The sequence below is a fragment of the Cygnus olor genome, chromosome 1, assembly GCF_009769625.2.
Source record: "Cygnus olor isolate bCygOlo1 chromosome 1, bCygOlo1.pri.v2, whole genome shotgun sequence".
NCBI classification, from domain to species: Eukaryota; Metazoa; Chordata; class Aves; order Anseriformes; family Anatidae; genus Cygnus; species Cygnus olor.
In genome coordinates this window covers 79,939,233-79,964,280 of record NC_049169.1, presented here as the reverse complement: position 1 = coordinate 79,964,280, position 25,048 = coordinate 79,939,233, and the positions used below count along the sequence as shown (strand labels likewise).

Here is a 25,048-nt window from a genome sequence, read left to right as displayed (position 1 = left end):
GACAGATTTCTATACTTACTGGTGGACTGGTATTTGGAGAAAGCTGCAGAATGAATAACTGCTAAGTCTGAGAGAAAACAGCTTTAGGGTAGGCAGGAAAAGTCAATTTGCAGCAGGAGCATCACCCAGCACCTGCAGTCTCTACTGTCATCACAAGTCTGATGTCAAAGACAGAGACTAACTCTAAGAAATGAAGAGGAGGGATCACATGGCTCTGGTGGACATTCCCTATGTCCAGTCTGCAGCTGCTGACCAACACAGGGAAGGTCTGTTCCTGCCCAGTGTCCTGTGATCCAGGAGGCAAGATACAAGAAACATAAGAGTAGGAATGGTGGGAGCTGCTGCCACTCCCACAGGAGCAAGATCATCATCACTGCTTGGCCCCCTCTTCCCCTTTGACTAAGGTTTCATGACGTATTAGCATTTCTGCATCCCTCCCAGTCACTCCTTGCTTTCCCCTGTACCAACATGCAATCCTTTTTCTCAGTTCTGTTCATCCACCCAGAATTGCAGCTTCAGGAGCCAGAGATTTTTCCTTCCCGCCCCAGTTCCTAATACTCTTTGCCTCTTTCTAGAAAAGATCTGTCACTCCAGGCCTTAGAAACCCTTTGACAAATTGGAAGATTATAATCTCATCCTCTAAGCTCCAAAGGAATTCAAGGAAGAAATAGAAAAATACTGCTGTTAAAGTATTTTGCCAATAAATTGAGACAACAGATTGAAAGGACAGAAAATGCTTTTAATAAAAACATTTTAAAAGGTTACTTGTAAGATGCATTTCACCGTCTGCACTTAGAAACAATTCAGGAACATACAATTAGTGAGGCACCTTATGCTTTCAGAATTTCAACTCACAATACAAGCTTTAGCTATATAGATTTGTTACACATCTAACACCACAGGAACCATACTCAGAATTAAAGGACAGTTTGTAGAAAGATTTCAGCCTTCAAATATCAATTTGTTGAAACAGAGACTTTTGATAAACAGTATGTGTGCATACCTGGAAATGTCCATTTAGTAGTGTTCTACTTATCTAAAATGTGATGGTTTGTGTCAAAATACAGTACTAAGATCAAATAAATAACTTGACCACAGAATTCAGAAAAGTTACCTAATAAATAAAGATGCATTGAGAGATATCCAATGTACAGTAACTTATTTACTAAAATAATCTGTATTGAAATCTGAACGAATAAATACCCTTTTGTGAAATTTTCACAAGTAAACAACAACTTACCCTTCCCTTGCAATTCCCAGATTAACACCAGAGGTTGCTTTTAATTATTAAACTCCTCCATACTGAAGGACTATGCTAAAGAAAAAAAGTACTTCATTTATTTGCATTTAAGAGCTTAACAGTTTAAAGTTACTCCCACGCTTCTGCATAACTTGTCCCGAAATTTCAAAAATCTTTTAGTTTTAGCTCAACTGCAACGTTTCAATGCACTGCATAAAATGAACAGCTGCATTAAAAAACAACAAAAAAACCTACTGAACACCTACTAAAACTCCAGTACACTTTGACATGAATTTTAGCAGGATAGAAAAAAGGCCACAATGACTCCAAATACTTTGGAATATATGTTGAATTGTGTATATACACATGTATGTCTGCAACGCAAAGACCCCAAACAGCAACTGCACGTGAGAACTGTATTGTATATTGGCATTCATCCATGATTTCACTGAAGAGACTTCTTTCAACTCAGGAGTTTTAGTTATATTCACCATCCCTTAGGACCCACTTTTTTTTAATAACTGTACAAATTTTCTTTTGAATACATTATCACAGTACTGGATGTCCCATACAGATGTAAAGGCAGGGTCACTTTCAAATAGATACAAAGGAAGAAAAAATCCTCAAAAATTCACTTTGGTTTTCAACTCAGTGAAATTAAACAGATGTTAGCAATATTGTGGGAGTCTTCTGTGAAGTTAAATAATACTGAAGGAATTGTTGCATGCAACTAAGATTCAATTTAAGAGGTTTTTAATAGGATTACTTCAAGCATATGTTTAGAGTATAGCTACTCAATTATGCTGATGCAACCATTTGAAAAGGCAGTGCCGTAAATCAGATCTACCGCCAGGAGAACGATAAACCTATTTTAAAATGGTTCTAAGTTAAGCTACAGATCTAAGCCCCACAGTTCATATCTTGGCACACTTAACACAATTATTTTTGAAGCATTAAAAAATGCTTAGATCACCTGTTACTAGACCTTACCTGATTAAGACTGCATTGATGGATGAAGAGACAGGTCTTACCTGAATGAAGTGTTTTCACTGCAGAGTTCTAAACATAAATTCATCTGGCCCTTTCAGTATTAACTCTTCATAAAAAGCAGAACTGTCACCAACTTTCTTTTGTATCAACTTTTTTTCTTCCTCATGCATTTGCTAGATAGGTGGGTGGCGAAATATTTGCTGCTACCTCAAATCCTGAGTTACAGGCTCTGCTTCCTTCCCAAAAGAACAGCTACAATCTCTAATCTACATTCAGTTTAGAGTGGGGATATGACAAAACTTAAACCAAAGATACTATCTATCCAAAGTATAGACTTGGATGATTTTTCACTTACTAAAGGAACTAGATTTCATCCACGTGGTCCCTTCTGCCCCACACTTTCTCTCTGACAACAGCACAGTTGGGAGGTACTCAAGGGGAAGGACATCACACACCAGGAAGTGTGCAACAATGAAATTCATGTTGGTCAAATTTAAGGGAATATATACAGACGTAACTTTAAGATACCTAAAAATAAAATTACTACAATTTTCAAATAAGATGGGGAGAGGTATAAGGAGTTGATGATATGCACTTGTTCCCTGTTGAGAACGTAAGTGGTATGACAGCAGCACTTATGTGTTAACCATCAAGAACAGATCACAAAGTTAGCCCTTGGAGACACACTAAATAACTGTACATCAGCAAGAGCTAAATTTCTTAGCATGGCGTGACTGAAACATGAGGCAGGAACTTGCCACTTGATTTCAGTAATACTGTTATGCTGTTATGAACAGCAGAAGAATCAACTGAGTGTGTAAATCTCATTCAAGCTGCAACATGCCTTTTAGAAAGGTTCCTAAATGCTCAAATAACTCAATTTAATAAATAAATTTAAGCTCAAGACTACTAGTGCTTATGTGTGTTAACACTGCTTCACATTCTTCCAAAGTAAATATATTTGATGTGGGAACACCTACAGCATAATGCCGTATTATTTCTAAGCTTTGGTCACACTCTCTTTATATTCAATTTTTCAACAAACACCTCTTTAGGATTTGCTAATAAAATTTAGCAAGAAAATGTGGGTGTGTCATCATTAGCATTTTCATCTTATATCCAGTCTACAAGCAAACACAGGACACTTCAGAACTTTGAAAACCACTCGTACCTTTAAAGTAAGGTCTAGTTTTAACACAGGCATCCAGCAGCACGAACTGGAAGTGATAAAAAAATGATCATTATATGGCTAAGATTAGGCTCCACTGTCAGTCAGATAAGTACGCACCATCAGGGTATGCTTTTTAAGAGATGGAATGCAACAGGAAAGAGTTTATCTTCAGTTAAAATTAGTCTTCTGTAAATGCTTATTAGGAATTTCTATAGCACTGACTTGGAGAGGCCAGGACCCACCAACAATTCCTGCTTGGATAGCTACACCCATTACAACTGCTAGGTCAGGGTCTACAGAGGTGTTAGGTTCCTTCCCAAAGAAATCCCGAATAACTTTGCGTATTTTAGGAATCCGGGTGGAGCCCCCAACTAACACAATTTCATCCACTTCGGTTTTGTGTAGGTGCCCTTCCTTCAACACCTGTTCAATGGGCACAAGAATCTTCTCAAAAAGGTCCTCATTCAATACATCAAATAGTTTCCTAGAGATTTCTCTTTCAAACACAACTTTGACAAAGTCATTTTTTCCATTTGAAACATCTCCAAGATCTTCCAGGTCTTTTGTTTTCTGTGAAGGCTTGTCTGTATGAGCAGCATTTTGTTTTACCTGACCTTCTGGAAGTTCTTTTGTAAGCTTTGTTTCTGGCATAGTCAACAACACCCTTAGCGTAGATGCCTCATGAACTGTCAAGTTTAATTTAACTGCTTCCACAGCCTGTCTGAGGCGATGTATTTCTTCTTTTCTTGATGGCAGAGAACCATATTTTTGATGGAGCTGATCGTATAAATGCTGCATCAACCTCTGATTAAAATCCTGTCCTCCGAGTTTGTTATTACCTAAAACACCAGAACAGAGAGCATCAGACATTACCTTCAAAACTTCAGCAAGCAGCATGCGTCTTCTTGTACTGGGAGATGGTACTCAAGGGCTAAAACGATGATACTAAGACCGTAAGCACTGAGCAAGAGCTCAGAGAACTGGGGAAATAGACATAATTAACGTTCTACTGAAGGATACATGATGGATAATCATTTGCAGATTTTTTTAATTTATCAGCTACTATGGAATCTATCCCTGTGAACATTTTTCCCTGGAACTGCCCTGTTAAGCTGTAACAGAGGAAAAAAAAAGTGGTTGTTACCTCAATGGGAGTGTTCTCTGTAGACAAAAATATGTAACAAGAAAAGTCTGTAGCTGGTAGCCTATCATTGAAGTGCAATATCTCACAGTAAATTGTTTTCCCAGCTAGAATTCCTAGAATGCTTAAATTTCTCTGCCCAAAATTGACTTTTTTATTAGAAGCTACCAGAGTGCAGCATTATAGGAGTTAGTTTTAACATTTTCAAGTTACTCAGTGGCTTCATGCATTCACATGAAAAACAAGGCACTATTAAAGTAGATGGATACACTCTGAAAAAAGCAGAAAAAAATGATAAAATGCAAGCAGTGAGCTTCAAGCTCTATTTAGAAGTATATCTTATATTAGCCTTCAGAGAGAGAGAAGTATTCTGTATAGCCAATTTCCTTCTGAAAGATTATTTTCACACCACATTTCCAAAACCTTTCAAATAATTGTTCATGTTTTCCATTAAAAAATATTTTTAAAAATACCCTGCCAGTTTTCATCTGTGTTGAATAGTACTCTCAAAGTTTCCACCTTTTTGTTATGATTGAAAAGAGGAATTCACTTAATGGACATCCATTCAAATGGATAAGAATGAAGTAGCTGAGCATTTCTTGCTGTTCTGCTCTTACTGGACAGCGCAGCAGCTGACATTAAAACTTGTTCATTTAAGGCAATACTGAAAGTAGCACTGCATCTCAGACCTGTCTGAATCCAGGTCACCCACAAAGCAGTTGTCTATTCACTCCAGTTTTACTAAATATTGCTTGCTTCCAGAAATCTTTGCCAAACAATGAATCATTTTGGCATATGCGTATTAAAAAAAACACTTCCGGGTTAACAGAACACAGTTTCCAAAGCCTACACAACTATGCTGGAGCTAAACGCAGAACAAGGACGTTCCAAAGCACCCATCAACAATTCAGTAAACACTCTCGGCTCAGACAAAGGTAACAGAAAGCTTTAGAACAAAGCGGTTTGTAATACACAGCAGCACTTGTACTAGTAGGCACAAAAATCAACAGCCACAGATAAAATTAATCCACAATGTATTACTTTGAGCCAGCTAAAAACTGAATCTCTCTTAACTGGTGAAAGCAGTTGCAAACCTAGTTTTGTGTGAAGGGCAGTCGAGAACCCTTTGTGAGAGTGCTGTGTTTTAAATAACTTCCCTAATGGTGAATTCAGGTGCAGCTTTCTCTTCCCACTACCCCTTGTGAAAGTAAACCATTTTTCTCACCTGCCATGGCTCGTGTGAGGAACATCCCTCCCTGCTTGTTCAACAGAGAGACATCCAAAGTTCCTCCACCCAAATCCACCACCAGAACGTTAAACACATCAGCTTTGTGCAGTCCGTAAGCCATAGCTGCAGCTGTGGGTTCGTTAATTACTCTCAAGATTTCTAGCCCTAAAAAGAGCAAAGCAACAGTCACATAGACTAGAAAAACATAGTTTTCACAACATAACATTTACCATTAGTTACTTTGTACTAAACGTAAGTGAAACGTGAAGGTAAGATAGTTCATCAAGTATTAGTGCTTAGAAAACTCTTTTCCTTATTTAAGCCTGAAGTAATACTACTTCAGTGTCAGGATGAAGGCATGAATCATGATCTTCCCAAACATGTTTTCTCCAGAGAAACCTTGCTAAGTAGATTTATTTCAGAACCTTTTATTTGTGTATAAGTTATGTCTAAGTGTGCTCTGTACATTCTATTTAGAGATTACCAAAAATACTATTTTCCTTGAGTAAGATTAGTTCTTCTAGCTACCTATATTTGCATTAGTCTACTGCATCTGTTGGTACTCAAGAGTTCTCTGCTATTCCTCACAATTGCTAGTAGTCATTGAAAAACAAGAACAAAAATCCATAGCCTTTACTGTTAGTGAAATAAATCTAAAGATAACCTTAAGGCTCCACAAAAGAAAATGCTAGGATAAAGAGACATCACCTGCAAGGTTAGCTGCCTTAACAGTAGCATTCCGTTGCCTTTCATCAAACTCTGCTGGCACAGAGATGACTGCCTTCAAAATGGGCATACCAAGATTGTCTTCTGCCATTCTCTTCAATTTCAGTAGCAGCTGAGAGCCAATATGCTCTGGAGTGACATGAAAGGTTTCATTAGTTGTCACAGAAAATTCAGCTGATCCGCCATTGTTGAAAATCTAGGAGGAAAAAGCAACACAGCCCATTGGTAAGAAGTCCTTCTTACGCCCTTTCCCCCACTCCCACCAAACATTAGATTCCCATACAGTCTGTTTATTCTGGAAAAATATCAATGTACTTTTGCCACTTCTTGAATCACTTTTATTCTTTGATTGTGAGTACTATGCAAAACCTGCAACATAAAGGGTCGGAGTATATCCAGAGTACTGACAACTCCTTTGACCAGGTAAGATGCATTAAAAAAAAAGTTAAGACCTAGTAACTACATAATCAACTTCAATGCTATGTGACAACAATGCATTCAATGATGAAAGTAATGCTTTTTAATCATTAAATTTACTGATAAAGCTTCCCACAAGTTCTTTGTTGAGAAAGGAAGCAAGGTATTGGAACAGATCCTCTTAAGAATACAGGCTGCTTGCAGTAGCTGAAAATTAGTCTCTTTACAGAAAAAACTTCACCACAGCACCGTGCTAAATTAATACAATATTCTTTTTTAGATAGCAGCTCTCAAGATCTGTTGCTTGTAAATTTAGCACTGAAAAGTACTAGGGAAAAATGCACTGGGACAGAGAATATGTTGACTTTTAGGCTTCTTTTTCCCCCCTTATATCAGAAATAAAATGAAGCTTCATTAAAGAACAGTTAGAATTTCAAGTTTAAGCTTATATTTTAAGACAAAGGAGAGTTACCCAGAAACACATTTCACAGTAGAGAATAGGGTCCTCTGGAAAATCACTGTCAACTCTCATGCAGCAGTATGCAACATACCCAGAGAAGGGAGAAGTAAACACTGGTGGAAGTCTTATGGTTTCCAGGCCTATCAGATTTAGCCAAATGACACAGGGTCAGAGAACCTGGTCACTCGTTGGTTATTGACTGAAGTTTTCTACACATTACTGCTTGCAGAGAAGTGATGAAGATGGCTGCTTACCTTAAACGGATACCTACTGCTTTCACTTTTCAGTTCTTCTGCAGTGAAAATCTTCCCAATGAATCGCTTTGCATCGTATATAGTGTTCTGAGGATTCGAATCTGCCAGTTCCAGACCATCATACCCTACGTGCACATCCCTGTCAGTGAAGGACACTATGCTGGGTATGCTGTGGTGCCCGTTTTCATCTGCAATAACCTTCACCTGCCCCGTCCCAGGAAGAAAGACACCAACAGAGCAGTAAGTCGTGCCAAGATCAATCCCGATTACTTTTGGCGTAGGCATCGGTAAATACTGCTGGGCTAGATAGCCGGCTAACAGGAGCGCCAGGACAGCCGAGCCTGAAACACAGGGTTTAAAAGAAAAAAGGTCAACACATTACACATTACGTTTCATGCAGTTTTATTTCACGCCCCCAGTTTTATTATTTTATTATTTATTTAGCATTACCAGTTTTATTCATAGCCCCCAGGAGCACTTCGCACAGCCCCGAACCCCTCTCGTGAGGCACTAAACCAGCCCAGCCGCCCGGCCCCAGCCCCGGCCCGTACCCAGCACCGCCATCTGCCCCGCCATCGCCGGCTGCCGCACCGCCCGCCAGCGCCGACTGCTGACGGATCCTTCCGGGCCGCGCCGTACGCCAGGACTTGTAGTCCGCGCGTCTCGTACGCCCCGCAGATATATACCTGCTGTGCGGCGCGGCGGAACTACAGCTCCCAGGAGGAGCCGGGGCGCGCCTCTTTCCGGCGGGCACGGGCCGATGGGAGCTGACTCTGCTCGGCGGCAGCGGAGGGGAGGAGCAAGGAGCGAGCGAGGGTGGCCCTGCCCGCGCGTGCGCGGCCCGGCTGGGTCGCGGTGCCTGCTGGGAGTGGTAGTTCCGCAGGCGGGCGGGCCTGCAGTAGTGGGAGAACCCAGTGATTGATCCAAGAAGTGGATCTGTGCCTGAACTCCCCGTCTTCTATTCTTAAGTAGTGCATTAAGGGTCTGCTTCTTCTCAGCTCTGCTAAGCTCTGGTCTCATAAGAGGCGATAGATCCTCAGGTCCCTTCAGAGCAGGTCTCTGCTCAGGCAGAAATGGATGGCAAGAACCGGGCATTTTCCTCAGGCAGCTTAAGTCGGGTGTTTCCTAACTGGAAATATCCATAAACGAACAGCTGGTAGCAAACTGCACGCTGGGGGAAAACTTACACCAAGTTCTGTTGCACTCACCATCTCTAGTGCCTCTAGGGATGGGAAGGTGCATAACCTAAAACAATTCCCAGGAGCTTACTTCTTACAAGCATCTATGTACCAAAAGTGGCACCACTTCAACTTAATAGTAAAAAACATATACATCCTGTGTTTATTGTTAACATAGTTACAGTGATATGGCTTGCTCTGTGCATGAGAAGGTGGAAACTCCTTCGTGAGGGAAGAGAAAGTTAACCCATCTTGGTGACTCATGATCCGTCTGGTTTTCTAATTATGCATCTAATGACTTTTCCAGACATTGGGAGTTGAATATTTCAATCAGCACGTTTAAGTGGCACCGTTGTGAAAGTGGCCATTCTGAAGTTATTTAAGTGGGGAAAACTTGTAAAGATTGCTCACAGCATTTCTTCACTCATATGACTCAATAGCTGGCACTTTGTATTTTATGCAGCTGCTGATGGTAAGCAGGCAAAATGAATGGATTTAGTGAAAACGGGGCATATGCTGAAACTGGGGGTTGCTGATAATTTTGATATTTGGTAGTAACCAGTGCTTTAGTACATAGGGACCATCTGAAATCTCATACTTCTGAAGGCTGCTATGTACAGGTGTTTGTTAAAAATACTGTGACAAAACCTCATTTTGGAGATTTCAACTTTTCTAAAGCATAGGCCAGGCTTTGTTTTTATCCTCAAGGTTAAAACTGAGAGGCATTGGGTTCACTTGATCAGATACATGCTGCAGGACAGAATTCACACTCCCTCTCCTACATCCTTCCATCCCATTTGTTCAGAGTAAAGCTGCCCAGTCAATGCAGTGTGTCAGTCAAAGCTTCCCTACGTACTCCAGCTCCCCGGAGGCCTCTCTGTTCCCTGCAGAATTACACAGCACAGGCCACCTGCCTGGGAGTCAAACCAAGGAGAGCCTTGCTGCTCACTGCAGCAAACATATTGCACCAGAATCTTCTTCAGGAAACACCTTCCTCCCTGTAGCTGTTTTCGGCTTTTGTGTAATTGAAGACTGGATCCAGCCTACTTACTCTGTAGTAAGTGCAACTTACTACTTGACTGCAACATTTGATCTTCAGCACTAGTGGTCAGACGAAGTCCCGAAGTGCCTCATTTTTCTCCTACATCTTTTCCATGACATATCAGGGCCTGCTCATGGATATTCCTGCATCTACAGAAAGATGCCTGACTTCTCATGCGTCTGCAAAATAGGCAGAAATAGTCCTAGAGAGTTTGTGTTTGTTTTCTGGGGCATTACCAGAGTGTCTTCTGGATCAATCCTTAGTATCAATTATATTAAAACCAGCTTGTATTATTATTATTATTTATTTATTTATTTATTTATTTATTATTATTTTATTATTTACCCTCACAGAGCTCTTGTACAGAAGGGTGAAATCTGTTTTCATTTTCTTCCCTCCTCTCAGCACAAGCTGCACTCAGTGTTGTTCAGAAGCAGAAGAGCACATTCAGTGTTTCATAAGACATTTTTTTTGATTTTGCACAGTAATTTCCTTTCATTTTTCATTGGCTTGGAGGGATAGGCTAATTCAGTTAGAAGGGGAAGGCTGTGGGTAGTCTCTGCCCTTCTGACTACGTAGTGAGGAACATAAGCATGGATGGGGGGAAAAAACAAAGGCAGGCCTGTTTGTTTGTTTGTTTGTTTGTTTTCTAAAATGTTGTGTTTTAGCCATATCCCTGTAATGGAAGGTAGGGCCTATACCGCAGTGTTTGACATACTCACCTGACAGTGGGCAATACAAGCTCAGACCCCTACAACTCCCTTTAAAAAGCCTGTCACTGTGATAAAGCTAGCTTCCCTGGATGTGGCAGAATTAGGGTGGATGAGGCTCTACGGTGACTTGCACTACTACGACTGAATGGTATCTTTGCTGGTATCTGGTATCTTTGCTGATTTGGTTGTCTGTGCTGGCTCTGCTGCTGCACTGATAAACCCTTGTGACCACGCACCTGGCCCTCAACGTTACCTGCCACTGATTTGAGCAGAAGGTAGACATGTAACTACCTACCTCAGGGTCTAGGCCAAGTGCCTTCTTACGCTTATCAGTACATCTATTCACTCTGATAGTAAGCTTTTTAAAGCATTTCAAAAGGTTTGGGGGCATTAATTTCCTTCAAGGGGGTAATGCTTTTCTCTGGTGCTTTGATAGAGGTAAAACATGTTTATTTATTTATATATAGTTCCTTTGATAGGAGGTAAACATGTTTATATCTACAAGTAGCTTGAGGGAGAGAATTATTCTTACAATGTATGAGCAGAGGTTGGTTTGACAACAGTCTCCCATCTGATAGGAACAGATATCTGCGGTAAAAAAAAAAAATGTTACACTGGGGAGCATTGCTGAAAACATAGACCTGTGATGTGTTAAACACAGTTCAAGTATTCATTGTGAGTGGAATCAAATAAAGCTTGTTTTCATTTCTAGAATGTTTTGCATCAGCTGTATTCCTGCACCTTGAGAAAAGGGAAATGAGTTTGCAAAGCATCCTCTTTTCTGCTGTTGCACAGAACAGGGCTGCCTCTTCTTAGGGTTGACTCAGCGACTGCTTTCTTCACTGTCTAAAATCATTCTCAAGCCAGTGTCCAAAACCAAAACACAGGGTGCTGGGGATGATCAAAACACGGTTTGATCCCAGCAGCACAGTATGATCAAGCTGTGTGTTCCCACTGTGAAGCAGGAAAGGGAAGAGGGATTTGGATCCACTTTACAAGTAGTCAATGTTTCCTTGAGAAGGGAGGCAAGTTATTTAGATGCTAAAATCTGAAATAACATTTTCATTTTTTTACTTAAGTAAAAGTGGGTTCTTAGCCTTGGTGCAATCACATAAGCAAAATTACAGAAATGCAGAGAACTTCACTGGTGGCTCCTCTACCTAATTAAAACATCGATTTTCTCCTGCTGTGTCTGGTTGGGAAAGGGAAGGTTTTCATCAGTGTCCAGTCTTCCTGTGACAGACAGTTCAATGCCAGGCAGTTGGAAGAGAAGTATAACCTTCAATTGAGATGCAAAAGTTTCCATTTAAATTCCCGTGTATAGCTTAAAGATTTCTTGCCCCTGCTGCCTGGCTGTTTTGAAGAAGGTGTGCAGGGAATCCTTAATTAGTCAGGAACCAGCTCTCCAGCTGCAGGCACCTCAGTTGCTTAGGGCTACTCGGAGGATCGATAGCCAAAAAGAGGAGTGAGACAATGGCGTCAAGCTTCCAGCAGATGTCCCTGCTATGCAATAATGCTCTTTATATTTGACAGTAACCCACAGATTCATATAAAGCATATTAACCTTTTGCAGTCGTTATCCAAATTCTTGTAAAGGCATAAGTCATGAAAATGGTGCCTCATTTTTCAATGCAGTTTGTTTAATTCTCTTAACATCTCCATTTCACTGAACCCTTGTGAAATCATTTTGAGGTTAACAATGAAATTATTATTTCCCCTTTCATTAATACAGTTGCAGTGATAACAGCATAACGTAACCCAGCAGCTGTCCAGTCTACAAGTGAGATGAGATTTTCACAGGTCCCTCTCCCACTTCTCTACTCCAATTTCAGTTGGTCTGCATGCTGATAATGGCTTGCTATGATGTGAAAGAAAAAGTGCAGAGATCCCTTTTATTTAAGGGACAAGAAAGGTTTGGCTGGCTAACTGCGAGCTTCTCTTTTTGCTTCACCACAGTGCTGTTCAGGGCCGACATTGCAAGGCCACCAGCTGAATGACTGCCATGAGATCAGCTGTGCAGTCCCCAGCCATCAGCAGCCTGGTTTAGGGGGCCTGAATCTTGGCGTGGATTCATGTTGAGGTCTGGAGCACATCATTCAGCTTCTGCTCAGCTCAGGTATCCTGTGCAGAAGCAGGGATGGCCATACCATAGCGAATCTCAGGGCGACAGCAAAATGGATCGCTTGTACAACAGTTTGGTGGAAGCGAAGTGCTGCAAAGTACAACCTGGAGCAGAAGAAGGAGGATGCAACCGGGAGTCTCATAATCTGCATGAATCATGGTGGTGATAATGATAATGAACAAGAGTCTCAGCAGTCTCCCAGGAGGCCGTTTTCTCATTCACATTGTTGCTGTGTATATGAAATCCATACAGATGTCAGTCAGACTTGTCAATTTTTTCTATTAGGAATGACAACAAAAGGATAAGCAGAGGAATGCACTCAAATACAGACACTTTAGCTGAGTTCCCCAGGCCAAGGAAAAGAGCTTTTGCAACATGTTTGGAGAAAGAAAAGTCTGTTCTTCTTTTTGTGGGGTACTGACGCTAAGGATGCAAAATATTAATTTTATGGTGATTCTGTTCTTTGCTTGAAGGCATCACCTGGAGTATTTCAGTGGGCTTGTACACTGGCTAAGAAAACTTTTGGGCCTTCCTGGTGAATCAGTGACACAGATGATCACTTTCAATTATCTCTTATAAATAGTGTTATGGTACTCTAGGAGCAACCATGTCATGCCATGCCTATTTTCATGGAAGAGTTAGTCCCTGGCCTAAATTATTTCTAATCCAAGTATATGAGAGAAACACAGTTAAAAGAATAGATTGTTCTTCTTTGCACAGTGTGAAGTGGAGGAACACAGCAATTAAATGACTCAATGACTCAGGAACAGACAACGAGCCTGGAGGCCAAGTACAGTTTGGAGCAAGATGTATCAAGCACCACTCCAGAGAGCTCACTACAAAATCATCCTTCTTCCATTCTCTTAAGAAAAGGGATTCGTATCAAGGATGGCCAGCAAAGACCTAATGGGAAAGAAATGTCCTCGTTTATACATTTCTCTTTGAGCAAAGTGGTAATGGCATTTCCTAATTGCCTTTATAGTACGTCTGTCCTGCAGAAACCAGAGTTGGCATTGTTGTATGAATGTCCAGCATACTTCAGTGTAATCAATACATAGTTCAAATACGACTAAGATGTGAGCAAGCTCATCTAGCATTATACAAACTCAGCTTGGTTTTATTTCCAAGTGCAATGTGTGAAACCAATAGCACTTGACAGCATATCCCACAATGCCTCTTATCTACTCTAGCCCATCTGAAATGGGGAAAGAAATTCTGAGAACACAGAGAAAGAAAACTCAGGCTCATCAGCCTAAGTCACGGTCCTTGGTGTTGCTTCATACCTTCCCAGCACCTCTGGTCAATTGGCGTCTGCTTTGCATGAGTCTTTGCCTGTGCCAAGGCTTGCAACATACCTGCAGGGTTCTTAAACCTATTTCTGACAATGCTGATGGAATCATTCCGACATTAGTCAGATTACTTTTACAAGACAAGCAAAGATGTTAGCCACGGCATGTCTTCTTTTCTCAGCGTCATTCCCACCACACTGTCATGTGAGTAGCAAGTGTCTGTTTCGCCTGGAGAAAAGTTTGTTGAAAGCAGATACTATGAAGTGAGAGCCATTCTGGAAAAAGACTGCTTTGCTGCTGAAAATGATCCATCCACTGAAGCAGAAATGAGCCTTTCTGTGCAATCACAATAAAATAAAAGCCCTATGCCAGCTCTCTCTCTCTTTCTTGAATGATTGTGCTGTGTATAGGTCTGCTGGACTGCATCAATACCTTCGTACAGCCAATAATTCATCCCCATGCTTTTGGCTCTGTCCTGCTGCTCAGATATGCGAGTGCATGCTTTTGCCCATTTGAAAAATCGGCTACTGCATATGCAGACACCATCACAGTAGTAGACTTTAAAAGATATGTGAAATCTGCATGCCAGCATATTTGTGGGCACTGAGCCCTTAAGCTTCAGAATATTTTTGCAGAATACAAAATACTGTTAAAAATGCAACAGTATGTTTATGTTGTGGCACTAAGAAATGTTTTTGACTATGTGCAAACAGTCTGATTGGGCAGGGGCTGCCTTATTTTTATTTTTGCTCTTTTAGCACAGCACAAAAGGGACTGTGGCTGTCAGTATGCCTAGGTGCTCCCACAGTACCAACAATAAGAATTAAACAGTAGAGTGAGGGAAGGGAGGGATTTTGCAGTCTCAGAAGTATATAATAGAAGTATATTAATTTCCACTGAACTGTTGGGCCAGAGAACGTATCTCTTCATATGTTTTGGACAAGCCCCAGATATATCTGGTCTCGGTATAACAGCTCTTTTCTTGCTGTCAGTCAGTCCCAAAGTGAACAGAGCTGACAGATGTCGATTCTTTCAGATTTTCCCTTTCCTAAGGACCTTGACAGTTTCAGATGCAGGAACAACAAACTTAGTTCATTTTTTGCCTTACCTGTTTACTCCCACTACAGCTCTCTCCTCTCTCTCACAAGGAGATGTAGATTCAGTTTGTATCAAGCAACACCAATGCTTTATCCTCACTTCACTGAGAAAGATCCAAGAAACAATACAACGTGCTACCTGTCCTTATGTCTCTGCTGTTTGCTACAGCAACCAACATCATGCTTCATTTCAGAAACACATTGGTATGACAGGAAAACTGTAGGGTAGATATAGATATAAAACAATACACTGCTCAAAAAGAATGTAGTTAGGTGGCAGATATGTATCTATAATACCTGCAACATGTATATTAGCAAAATAAAACAAAAGCAAATGGTGAAGAAAGGTTTTGCAATTTCAGTGGTAATAAATAATCTGAACTGAAAGATCTCTGCCTGAATCCTTATTGCTATTAAATTCATTGAAAGCAAAACGGGAGTTTTATATCATGCAGGGTATGCACACAGAACTTTTTGAAGCTGTATTACAAATTCTTGCTGAATCTAGGGGAAATATGGCATGTCCAGATAGTTCCAAAGGGAATGTGACTGGGAGCCAAATGGTAAAACCTCTTTGGTAATTTGATTTCCTACAGTAGATCTTCCATAAAATAACATTGAAGTGACTGTTACCTGCAGTAACTGAAGGCTGGTAATTCACTGCCATTCCATTTCTTCCTTCTGACTTCTGTTTGTGAGTAGGGATATTATGGATTAGCCTGCTTCTGTGTGACTGGTGTATATATTTTAGTTTTGAATTGTGGAGCCCTAAAACCTAATCAAGACAAGCAAAGCACAATTATTATTATTTATTTTATTTTATTTATTTATTTATTTATTTTCTTCTGGAAAGTTAATTAGGCAAAAGCTTCACTAGCTTAAACTTTTCCCAGTTCTCAGAACTCTTTTTTATTTTTTTTTTTAATTTTTTTTTTGTGTGTGTGTTTGTGTGTGTAGATTGATAGATTTTAGCTCAAATGTATGATAAACTGTTAGGAGCAGAGCTCTTCCTGTAGAAGGCTGTCCTGAGAAAAATGCAGTTTAGTTTACGGCCTATGATAATCTTAATGAGATAATTCATGGAGGGTGTGTCAGGAAAATCAGCTTACCATCTCTAATGCCATTTTTAAACAACATATATTATATATCATATACTATATATCTTCTTTTTATTCTCTTTTGACAGAATTATGATGCTTTCTTTGTCCTATACTGAAGGATAGCAGAGGCAACAGAGAAAAAAAGAAAGTTTTATTTTTATACACAAACATTTTAAACAACTTTGGGGAAGTGATTGCTGCTGGGAAACTGATCCACATCTCTGCTTCTCCAGTCCACCTTCTCCATCCACCTTGGCCCTCTACAGTCCTCCTTGCACCCAAGCTCTGTGCCGCAGACAGCTTTGCAGATGAAATGCACTGACTCACCCGCCTGCCCCTCTGAAGGAGCACACAGTCCAGTAACAGCGTCTTCCCGTCCCATTTGGGAGTCCATTATTACTCAGCAGTTAACCAGTCCTTTGCAAACCCATCTATGCAATGATATTTAGAACTAGATGAAATTCAAAAAAACAGTTTTAGGAAAAAAGCTGTTCACGGTGAAGGAAAAAGACTGTATTTGTTGGATAGTGCTTTAACCACTGGCTGTTCAGCCTGCTCTAACCACCGCCGTGCCTTTCCACATCTATTTTCCACCTCTTATTTTTTTAGATATAGAATAAATGGTCCCAGTCTGCCATTACATTTAAGTTACTCTACGTGACTAAAATATTCTGCTTTTCTATCTGAGCAGGCACTCTTCCATACGAAGAGCAAAATGGATAGAGGATCACGGTCATTAGAGAAGGAGAAGCCATATTTGACTGGAGTCCATCATCCTGTAAGGGTATGCTATAATACCATGACAGAGGCTGTATCAGGTATTAAATTGATATCAATACAGAATTACCTGAAACTGTAACAAGAGACAGCAGCCCAGGTGTGGATTTCCCACTGGCGTGATAGCTGGGGACTGCCAGGAGCAAGAGGCCCTGCACAGGCACCGGCGCCACTCAGGCCTCGCTGGTGTCAGCCCCTGAGCCTAGCCCCACCGGACCCAGTGCCATGCCCTGCTCCGACTAGGAATGGGCAGATTCCATCCTTAGGGCTTGATCCAAAGTCCATCGGAGGCGAGGGGAGTGTTACCTTTGATTTCTGAGGAAATGGCAGCCTGTCACCCTGCCCCTCGGCAGCTCAGCCGCTGGCCCTGCAGCCTTGTGGAAGGCACTGGGTGCCTGGAGGTGGCAGATCCTGTGCAGGCTCTAAAGGTGACTCTGATGTCTTGCTGGGAGAATGAAAAATCCCATGGCATGTTTGCAGAGAAAGGGATATAAACCTTTTGGCACCCTGACTGGATCCAAAATGACATGGATGTTTACTACTTAATTCAAATTTCTCCTGCATTTTAATCGATGCAGCTTTAACTGATGTCATGCTTCCCCCAGACTGAAGAAGGCTTTGACACAGCCCTTTAACTGTCTGTTCCCTTACTTCCTCCTCCCCCCAAGTGTCAGGTAAAACATAGCATTTAACAGTGTGTGTTAAATTTGTACTGCACATTATACAGTAGTGGAAACTGGCACTGTAGAAATATCCTCTTTCATAACTATTTTCTGTAGATGTTTTTCATCAGAATATGAAACCATGGAAAAGAAATGCTTTTACACTCTACTGATGGAGATATAATTATGAGACAAGGAATATCTTTAGTGAAGTGCTTCAAACTCTCACAACATTTTTTTCTGTCAAAACGCTTGCAACAAAAATACATTATGCCAGGTGCCCTGGTTTCATTTCTGCATGCACTCTTCTCAGAGGTTTCACGTAGCTCAGAAATGGAAAGTCAAGCTACAAAGCATACATTTGCTGCTGATGGGCACAAATTCAGGGGTAGACTAATAAAAATACCACATTTCTTCTCAATACAGTATACATTTCCAGTGCTGAGTAAATACTAAACACAATGGCTGAGATACCCTGTTACTAAGGCAACCAACTCCCATGTTATCTTTAAATATATATATATATATGCTCCCTATGCTATTCAATAAAAATAAATGAATAAATAAATAAATAAAAGTTCCTGTCAAGATCTAGTGAACTGAATTCTTGATGAGATCTGTCTTATAAAAGACTAAATGTTGTGGATGCCTCAGACTGGACTTTCAGGTTTACAATAAGAGTAAGCACAGAAGCAAATACAAGGACTAAGGTCTTCTGATTTGCAGAGTATTGCCCCAGTTGTACAGAATAGGTGTCAGGACTAAACTTTTCTAGGGTTTATGCATGCCGTTACTGCTTTCACAGAATTTGTGTTATAATGTTCCATAGCATCTCCTTCTGAGACAGCTCTTTTTGCTCACTATATTTGAGAGACCAACGTATGTCTCAACTATGGTAATTCTTGTTACTAATAAGCCAAAGCAAGGAAATTTCCAGCTGCATGGAGTATAATATGTAGTCTCTTAAATCTTGCTGTTATTTTCTGTTTCCATATACATATTTTCAATAGTAGAATACAACATATAATAAGCAAGTGTGTACTCTGAGAGTAATTAAGGCACTACTTATATAGTAGTTCTTGTGCTCACTCTTGCTCCCTCTCTTTAACCCCAAGAGAAAAGTCTGTCTCTTCTCTCACATCATGCAGTAATGCCAGAAGGTCCTTATCCATGTCCCTCAGTAGCTTGGTCTCTCTCCATGGCTTGAGTCCAAGTAGTTTCATCTTTTTTCTAACATCTTAGAGGTGACACCATTCTGTCCCCATTTTTAGAAAACACCAGTGATACATCAAGACTGAGAAGAATCCTTACTCCTAAAGAAGCTGTTCCAGAAGAATCTCTTCTTGAAACCTCATTTCTTTCCCAGCCTTTTGAGATGTTTCCTGTGTGGTTGTAATGTCAGTGCTTTGAATTAGGGAAACCCTAAATTCCAAGCACAATTGATGCATTTCTTTGGCCAGTTACCCCCCAACAGGGATAATAGTATTTTATCACCCTTAAATCCAAAAGTTAAATGTGATGCCATCCTGCACAACATTCTCTAGGTGATCCTGCTTGGCAGGGGGGTTGGACTAGATGATCTTCAGAGGTCCCTTCCAACCTCAGCCATTCTGTGATTCTGTGATTTAACCAAAGTGCTCAAACCCAATACATAACAGCAATGTAAATGAGGTCTGTCCCATACAGTCCTTTCCTTGCTCACCAGCAGATGCTGGAGGAGTGTGCCCTCCCCTTTGAGGCCTCTGTCCATCCAGAGTTTCTAAACAGCCCTTAGGCTGCACTTCTTCCTTTTCAACAACAATAATCTTCTTGCTCTCAAAACCTTCAGGGAATGTGGATTACACTTGCATGGAAATGGGATTTTTAGTAACAAGTGGCCGAATCCTGAGACGTCTCCTCTAAAGACATTTGTGCTTCAAGTGAGGAGGAAAAAAAAAAAAAAAAAAAGCCTGATCCCAGTAAGGAATCTATTTCTAAATTAATAATAATTTTAAAAGCCCCTCAAGTCTGACATACTTTAAAATACAAAGTGACATTTGAATGCATACTTTGGGTCAGACTCTGGTGCTCTAAGGCACGTTGAGCACTGTTTTACTTGCAAGCAGTTCCATTAATTTCAGTGACCCAGTTATGGAGTAAGACACCACTCAGCAAGAGAAAAGAAGTTAAAAATCGGCCTGCAGTATTTGATGGTAATTTGATTTCTGTACTGTCTCCCAGACCCAGTCACCCCATTCCGCTTTCACCACAGCGCAGCGTCTCTTTCATAGATGCTGACATCTCTAGACGGCTGTCAGCCGGTGTGATGAAGAATATTAGAGTAACACTGTATCTATGTCAATAAAGCCCATATGCATCCATTCATGAGGAGGGTATTCTTCCAGCTATTCTCCTAAAATTCCTTGGCTTTTTTAAGTTTGATATTCGGGTTTCTGTGACTATGGTAACTTCTGTACATTTGCATATTGTAGGCTGTGCAGCCACAAAACTGCATTGGAGATAATTGATTTTCTCCACAAAGTAATTCGGTGCTCTTCACTTCAGAGATCATCCTTTGGATTATCGACTCCTTATTATCAGTCATTTGCAAAATTATTGCCATGGCTGTGAGGTTCATAGCCCTATCAGACTTCTGGCTTCTATTCCTCAGGGTTTGCTTCTTGACCTGGAAGGTTTTAATCCTCTTATACTTGTTAAAAAACAAACAAACAAAAAAACTAGTTCTGCTGGCACCATCTCCTGTAAGGCTGATATTTCAAATCAGTTCTTTACCAACACATGCTTCTTGCTTGCCGTTATGATAGCTTCAAAAAATGTTACAAAGAGCTTGGTCAGTGATGACAGTGTTGATAACCTCTGTACTCTGCGGAGTACTGACCCACTGCAAGGAGAGGAGTGTTTCCAAATGAGAACAGCATATTAGCGAATAAGTTTGTGCTTGCACTCGACTACACTATCACTATTTTTGGTGTTTCACAGTTGGACTAACACTTTGTTTATAATAGCTCCACCCATTTTTTGTTGTTTCAAATTAATTTATAACACCAGCATAAAACCTCACTGTAGGCTAAATAGTACATACACTGCCTGCCTGCAATTAATTGAATTATTTAGTCCAAAATTTTCAAATGATCAGATTAACCTTCAAAGATCCAGTGGGATTTTTTTATTTTTTATTTTTTGGTGGGGGGAGGATTGGATGATCTTTTAATGACAAAAGGTGAATTTTTTTTTTTTTTTTTTTTTTTTTTTTAATATTTTACCCATCGTCTTGATAGCTGTTTACCTCTTAAAGCACATTGTTTCTTTACGTTGATTTTCAAAGTATTTAGGACTTCACAGAAGTGGTAGTGGTAATGCAAATGTAAGAGAATATTTGAGTTTAAGGTACTGCTATTTCTCTGTGTTTTCATGCTATTTTCATAGCAAGAAAGTGCTGTTTATCAGTGCAGACGCTACAGTGTTCAAACACTGCAGGTAGCAGTAGCAGTGACTCAGTGCTTCCATTAGCATCTGTGGTTTCCCCTTTGGGGCCTTTGATGGTTTCTGGCTTACAGTTAAGGTAATCATTGAGTGGGAAGGATCTGGTTTAGTTGTGCTGTGGTATCTGACCTAGGCAGAGGGGTGAAAATGATGAAGCTACTGTGATAGCTTCCATGGCAGTAGTCTGTTAGCTTCCATGTTCCATGTTATTTTGTTTCCAAATCCAGCTCCAGCAGCTCCCTGCTGAGCTCATCATCCTGTGGGAAAATGACAGCAGAACTGGGACCTAAAAATGTAGGTACAATTTTAATAATGTCCCTGTCATGGTTTCCATAGCACTGGGGAAAGAAAGACTGATATGGAAGCATGGTGTTTTGGGACAAAACAATAAGGGATGTGACTACCAAGAACTTTTCTTTCCCCATATAGTGTTAATTTCAGCAATATTCATGCACATACTCACACATATGTTTATACACAAGCCTCTCATTTTTCTCTGAATGGTTTTCTGTTTATGGTGCCTCTGCCCCATCTGTATATGAGGGACTCCAGAAGATCCCTATGTGCTGGAGAAGGATTCTGAACTTCATTGGTTTAAGCTAGCCCTGACAGATGAGTGTCTATTCTCAGCCACATATTTCTCAGGTAGTGGCAATTCTGCAGTCTTCTCAGTAAACTTGTTCCGTTGCCTAACTTTTTAAATAGTTATAATGTTTTTCTAGTATTAAATCTAAATTCCCCCTTGCTGCATCTTAAACCTATTACTTCTTGTTCTGTCCCTGTTCTTTAATGAGAATAATTGGTCTACGTCCTTTCTATAACAACCCTTTACATATTTGTAGACAGTAATACTTCCCCTCAGTCCTCTTTCCTCTAGACTGAACAGGCCCTGTTCTCTCAACCTTTTCTCAGAGGTCTTATTTACTAACTCTTTAATCATTTTCGTTGCTCTCACATGAACTCTCTCCAATTTCTCTGTCTGTTTTAAAATGTGGTGCCCCAAAATGAATGCCGTTTTCCAAATGAGGCCTAGCAAATGCTAAGTAGAGCAGAATAATTATCTTGCTTGTTAAACATGAAGTATTCCTGAACATGGCTCTCACCTCTTCCCTGAGACCTTGGTGATCTTGACTCACATCCCATCTATTATCCTTTATAATCCCACAGAAAACAGGAGCTCTTTAATACAACATTTAGAGCAAAGAAAAACAAATTAACTTCCAGCTTCTGAATTATCCCCCTTTCCAAAGGAGAGGCTTTACCCTGCCCACCAGCTTACGCTGCCGACAAGCATGAAGAGGTCTCAGAGGCTTTGAGGTCCCTCACCCCGCGGCGCAGGTGCTCCTCACCACAAGACATCATGTTGCTGTCTTGCGCCCCTCCTTCCCACACTTGAGCGGGGCTATGGCCTCCCACTCCTTCCCCTCATGGTCCCCCGAGGCCTCTCTTTGCCACCACTGTGTGCTGCTGGCGGCAAGCCCCGTGGTGGGGACATGTTCCCCACGTGCTGCTGATGGAGACCAACGTTCCCCTGAAGTGCCGCAGCAGCCTGGGACAGTAACAGCTGCCAGCCCTCGGCAGGTTTTGCTTAGCATGGAAGTTTAAGCTTGGATTTCATTCTAATGCAGGTGCGCAGCTGGCGATTTCACCACTGTTTCCCCATATCACAGCACTGCTCACCATTACCGCTCAAGTGCAACCACATGTTGAGGCCAGGATGGCTGCTAAAAGCCCAGGTCACAGGGTGGTGCCTAGGCAGTGCTGCCAAGGGCTCACCTGCAGCTTCAGCCACCCACCCAACAATTTTAGTGAAGATTCACCATTGCTGTTGGGCTGCTTTGTACCCCACTGGGCATGCACAGCTATCATAAATCCAGGAAATACCAATGAATCGGGACCATTGTGTTTGAAAGAAAAAACAAACAAACAAACAACAGCAACAAAAATCCCCAAACAGAACAAAAACAAAACCCAACACATTCATTAAAAAGTAAAAGAATGTAGCCACAATAATGCACAGTTGCTTGCTTCTTTTTCAGATTGAAAAATGAGTTTGCACATTGGTGTATATTAAAATACACCTCCTCATGCTCCTAATTCTGTCGTGTTGTGATTACTACCGTGCTGCATATAGAGTGCAGGCTTTTAGCTGGGAAGCACAAGGCTTGTGTCTCATGCCACTGCTGGTTTTATTTTTGTTTGTTTGTTTATTTGTTTGTTTGCTTTCTTCTGGATCATCTTGAGGTTTGATTTTTAAGAGTTCCCGTTTAGCTGCTTGGGGCTGTGCAAGCCCTCCCTTTTGGCCTGCCAGAAGTCAAGCCTTGTGTCTTGCCCATCTGTCTTCCTAAGTCCACTGCAGCTCTGGAAACCTGCAATGAGCAGATGAGAAGAAGAGGCCTGGGGAGGGCTGGAGAGCTGCAACCAGCACGCTAGTGACAGAAATAGTAATTGGAGGATTGGAGGAGGAAGAAAATGCTAGTTTTTTGAGTCACACCCAGGGAGTGGAGGATGCATTTATCTTAATTCAGAAATGGTTACCAAGGGCAAGATTTCTTTTTTTTTTTTTTCTATTTTTTTTTTTTTTTGTCTGTGCCCTGTGTGCTTGAGCATCACTCCTGAAGCTTGTTTGGGCACTTAGTAGAAAAGGTTTTTCAGGAACTGCTCTGGACATTGTGGCACCGCAGTGGGTGGATGCCTTGCAATGGTAGGCACCTTTTCCAGGCTCTCTTGCAGGCAGGAGCTAAAAAATCCAGATCCTGCCCCAGCTTTTCCCTGGTGAGGGCTGGCATGCTGATGCCATCAGAAGGAAGCCTGGAGTCTCACTTTAATGCCAGCTGCCACCATTTAGCTTTGGAGCCTTTACCAAAACATTATCTCTTTCCGTTACAACGTACACATGATGCAGGGACAGCAATGCTTTCCAGGAGAGCTGTGTTACATGCATACTGAAATGTCTAACAGATTTGGGGCTGGACCCAGCCCCCACACCCCACCCTTCAGACATCCCCTTTGCTTTTGCTGAGCTTGGACTCAGCCCTTGAGATCCCCCGACTGAAGGCACTGCTGAAGATCACTTCTTTCAGAGACCAAGACCCTATCTGCTGACACACCAATTTGCCCGCAAAGAATTAAAAATGAATGAATTCTGCAGAAATGTTCCACTTTCAGGCTTCGAGGGAGAGTGCAAGCAGCACAAATCCACCCACCTCCCCGGCCCAGCAGTCAGCAGGGGCACTGGGCCAGAGCCTCTGCTTTGCTGAGTCTGTGTTTGCCAAAGCAGGATGAGGCACTGGCTATGGCTTCCCCTCTCTTTGCCTGGCTCCCAGCCCAAATTGCAGACTCCAGGGACCCGCTCCAGCATGTAGCATTTAGCAACAACTCCCAGGCCATGGCCGCAACGAACACAGGCCGACAGTGGTGTGAGCCACGTGTTTCCGCATGCCCTTCTTTCTCCTCCTTATCTCTGCCTCCCCTGCCCTTTAGAGCAAAAGGGGCAAAGGAGCAGTGGAGCACCTGGAGGCACGCATCGGTGCTGGCGATCAATCATGCGTGCATGCAGGTAACACAGCTCTCTGTTACCTCAGCACCTCTTAAGTGATGCAGAGAATGTGCCCATGATTTATGAGGCTCGTGCTGAGTGTAGCCGGCATCATAGACTGCTACATTTTTCCAGATCTGTGCACCAGTATGCTGTTTAATAGACCTCTAGCATAATGTGCAGCAGTAGAGCTCCGTACCTTGGAGCTAAAGCTGAGGAGACAGGAAGAGATGAACAACACAGTTGTTTTTCATACTGCACACAGTGAAATTACACAGGAAGTAAGTCACCTCCTGAAGAGACCAGATACCAGAGTTATCTTTCTCAGTTAAGTTCAAACGAGTGATTAAATGCCAGATAGTTAGATCACGTACAGTAGATACTCCGCAAGTGCTTTTCTTGCTAGGGAACTGACCACAT

The 25,048-nt window shown here is 41.4% G+C and overlaps 1 protein-coding gene across 1 annotated transcript; it reads right to left on the bottom strand.

Moving 5' to 3' along the window:
- Positions 1-718: 718 nt before the first annotated feature.
- On the bottom strand, positions 719-8,295 carry HSPA13 (heat shock protein family A (Hsp70) member 13). The gene is made up of 5 exons (XM_040566353.1): positions 8,179-8,295; positions 7,628-7,968; positions 6,479-6,692; positions 5,768-5,935; positions 719-4,240 (listed from the first exon to the last, which is right to left on the bottom strand). Exons 1-5 carry the CDS (start codon positions 8,201-8,203, stop codon positions 3,570-3,572), a joined length of 1,419 nt encoding a protein of 472 aa, XP_040422287.1. The 5' UTR covers positions 8,204-8,295; the 3' UTR covers positions 719-3,569.
- Positions 8,296-25,048: the final 16,753 nt, after the last annotated feature.

Bases quoted from the DNA above. Each gene is read 5' to 3' on its own strand.
- HSPA13 (XM_040566353.1), bottom strand. From the start codon at position 8,203: ATGGCGGGGCAGATGGCGGTGCTGG. The intron at 7,969-8,178 runs GTACGGGCCGGG...CCTGTGTTTCAG, and splicing joins GGGGCAGATGGCGGTGCTGG to GCTCGGCTGTCCTGGCGCTC. The intron at 6,693-7,627 runs GTAAGCAGCCAT...TTTTCCTCCTAG, and splicing joins GCAGTAGGTATCCGTTTAAG to ATTTTCAACAATGGCGGATC.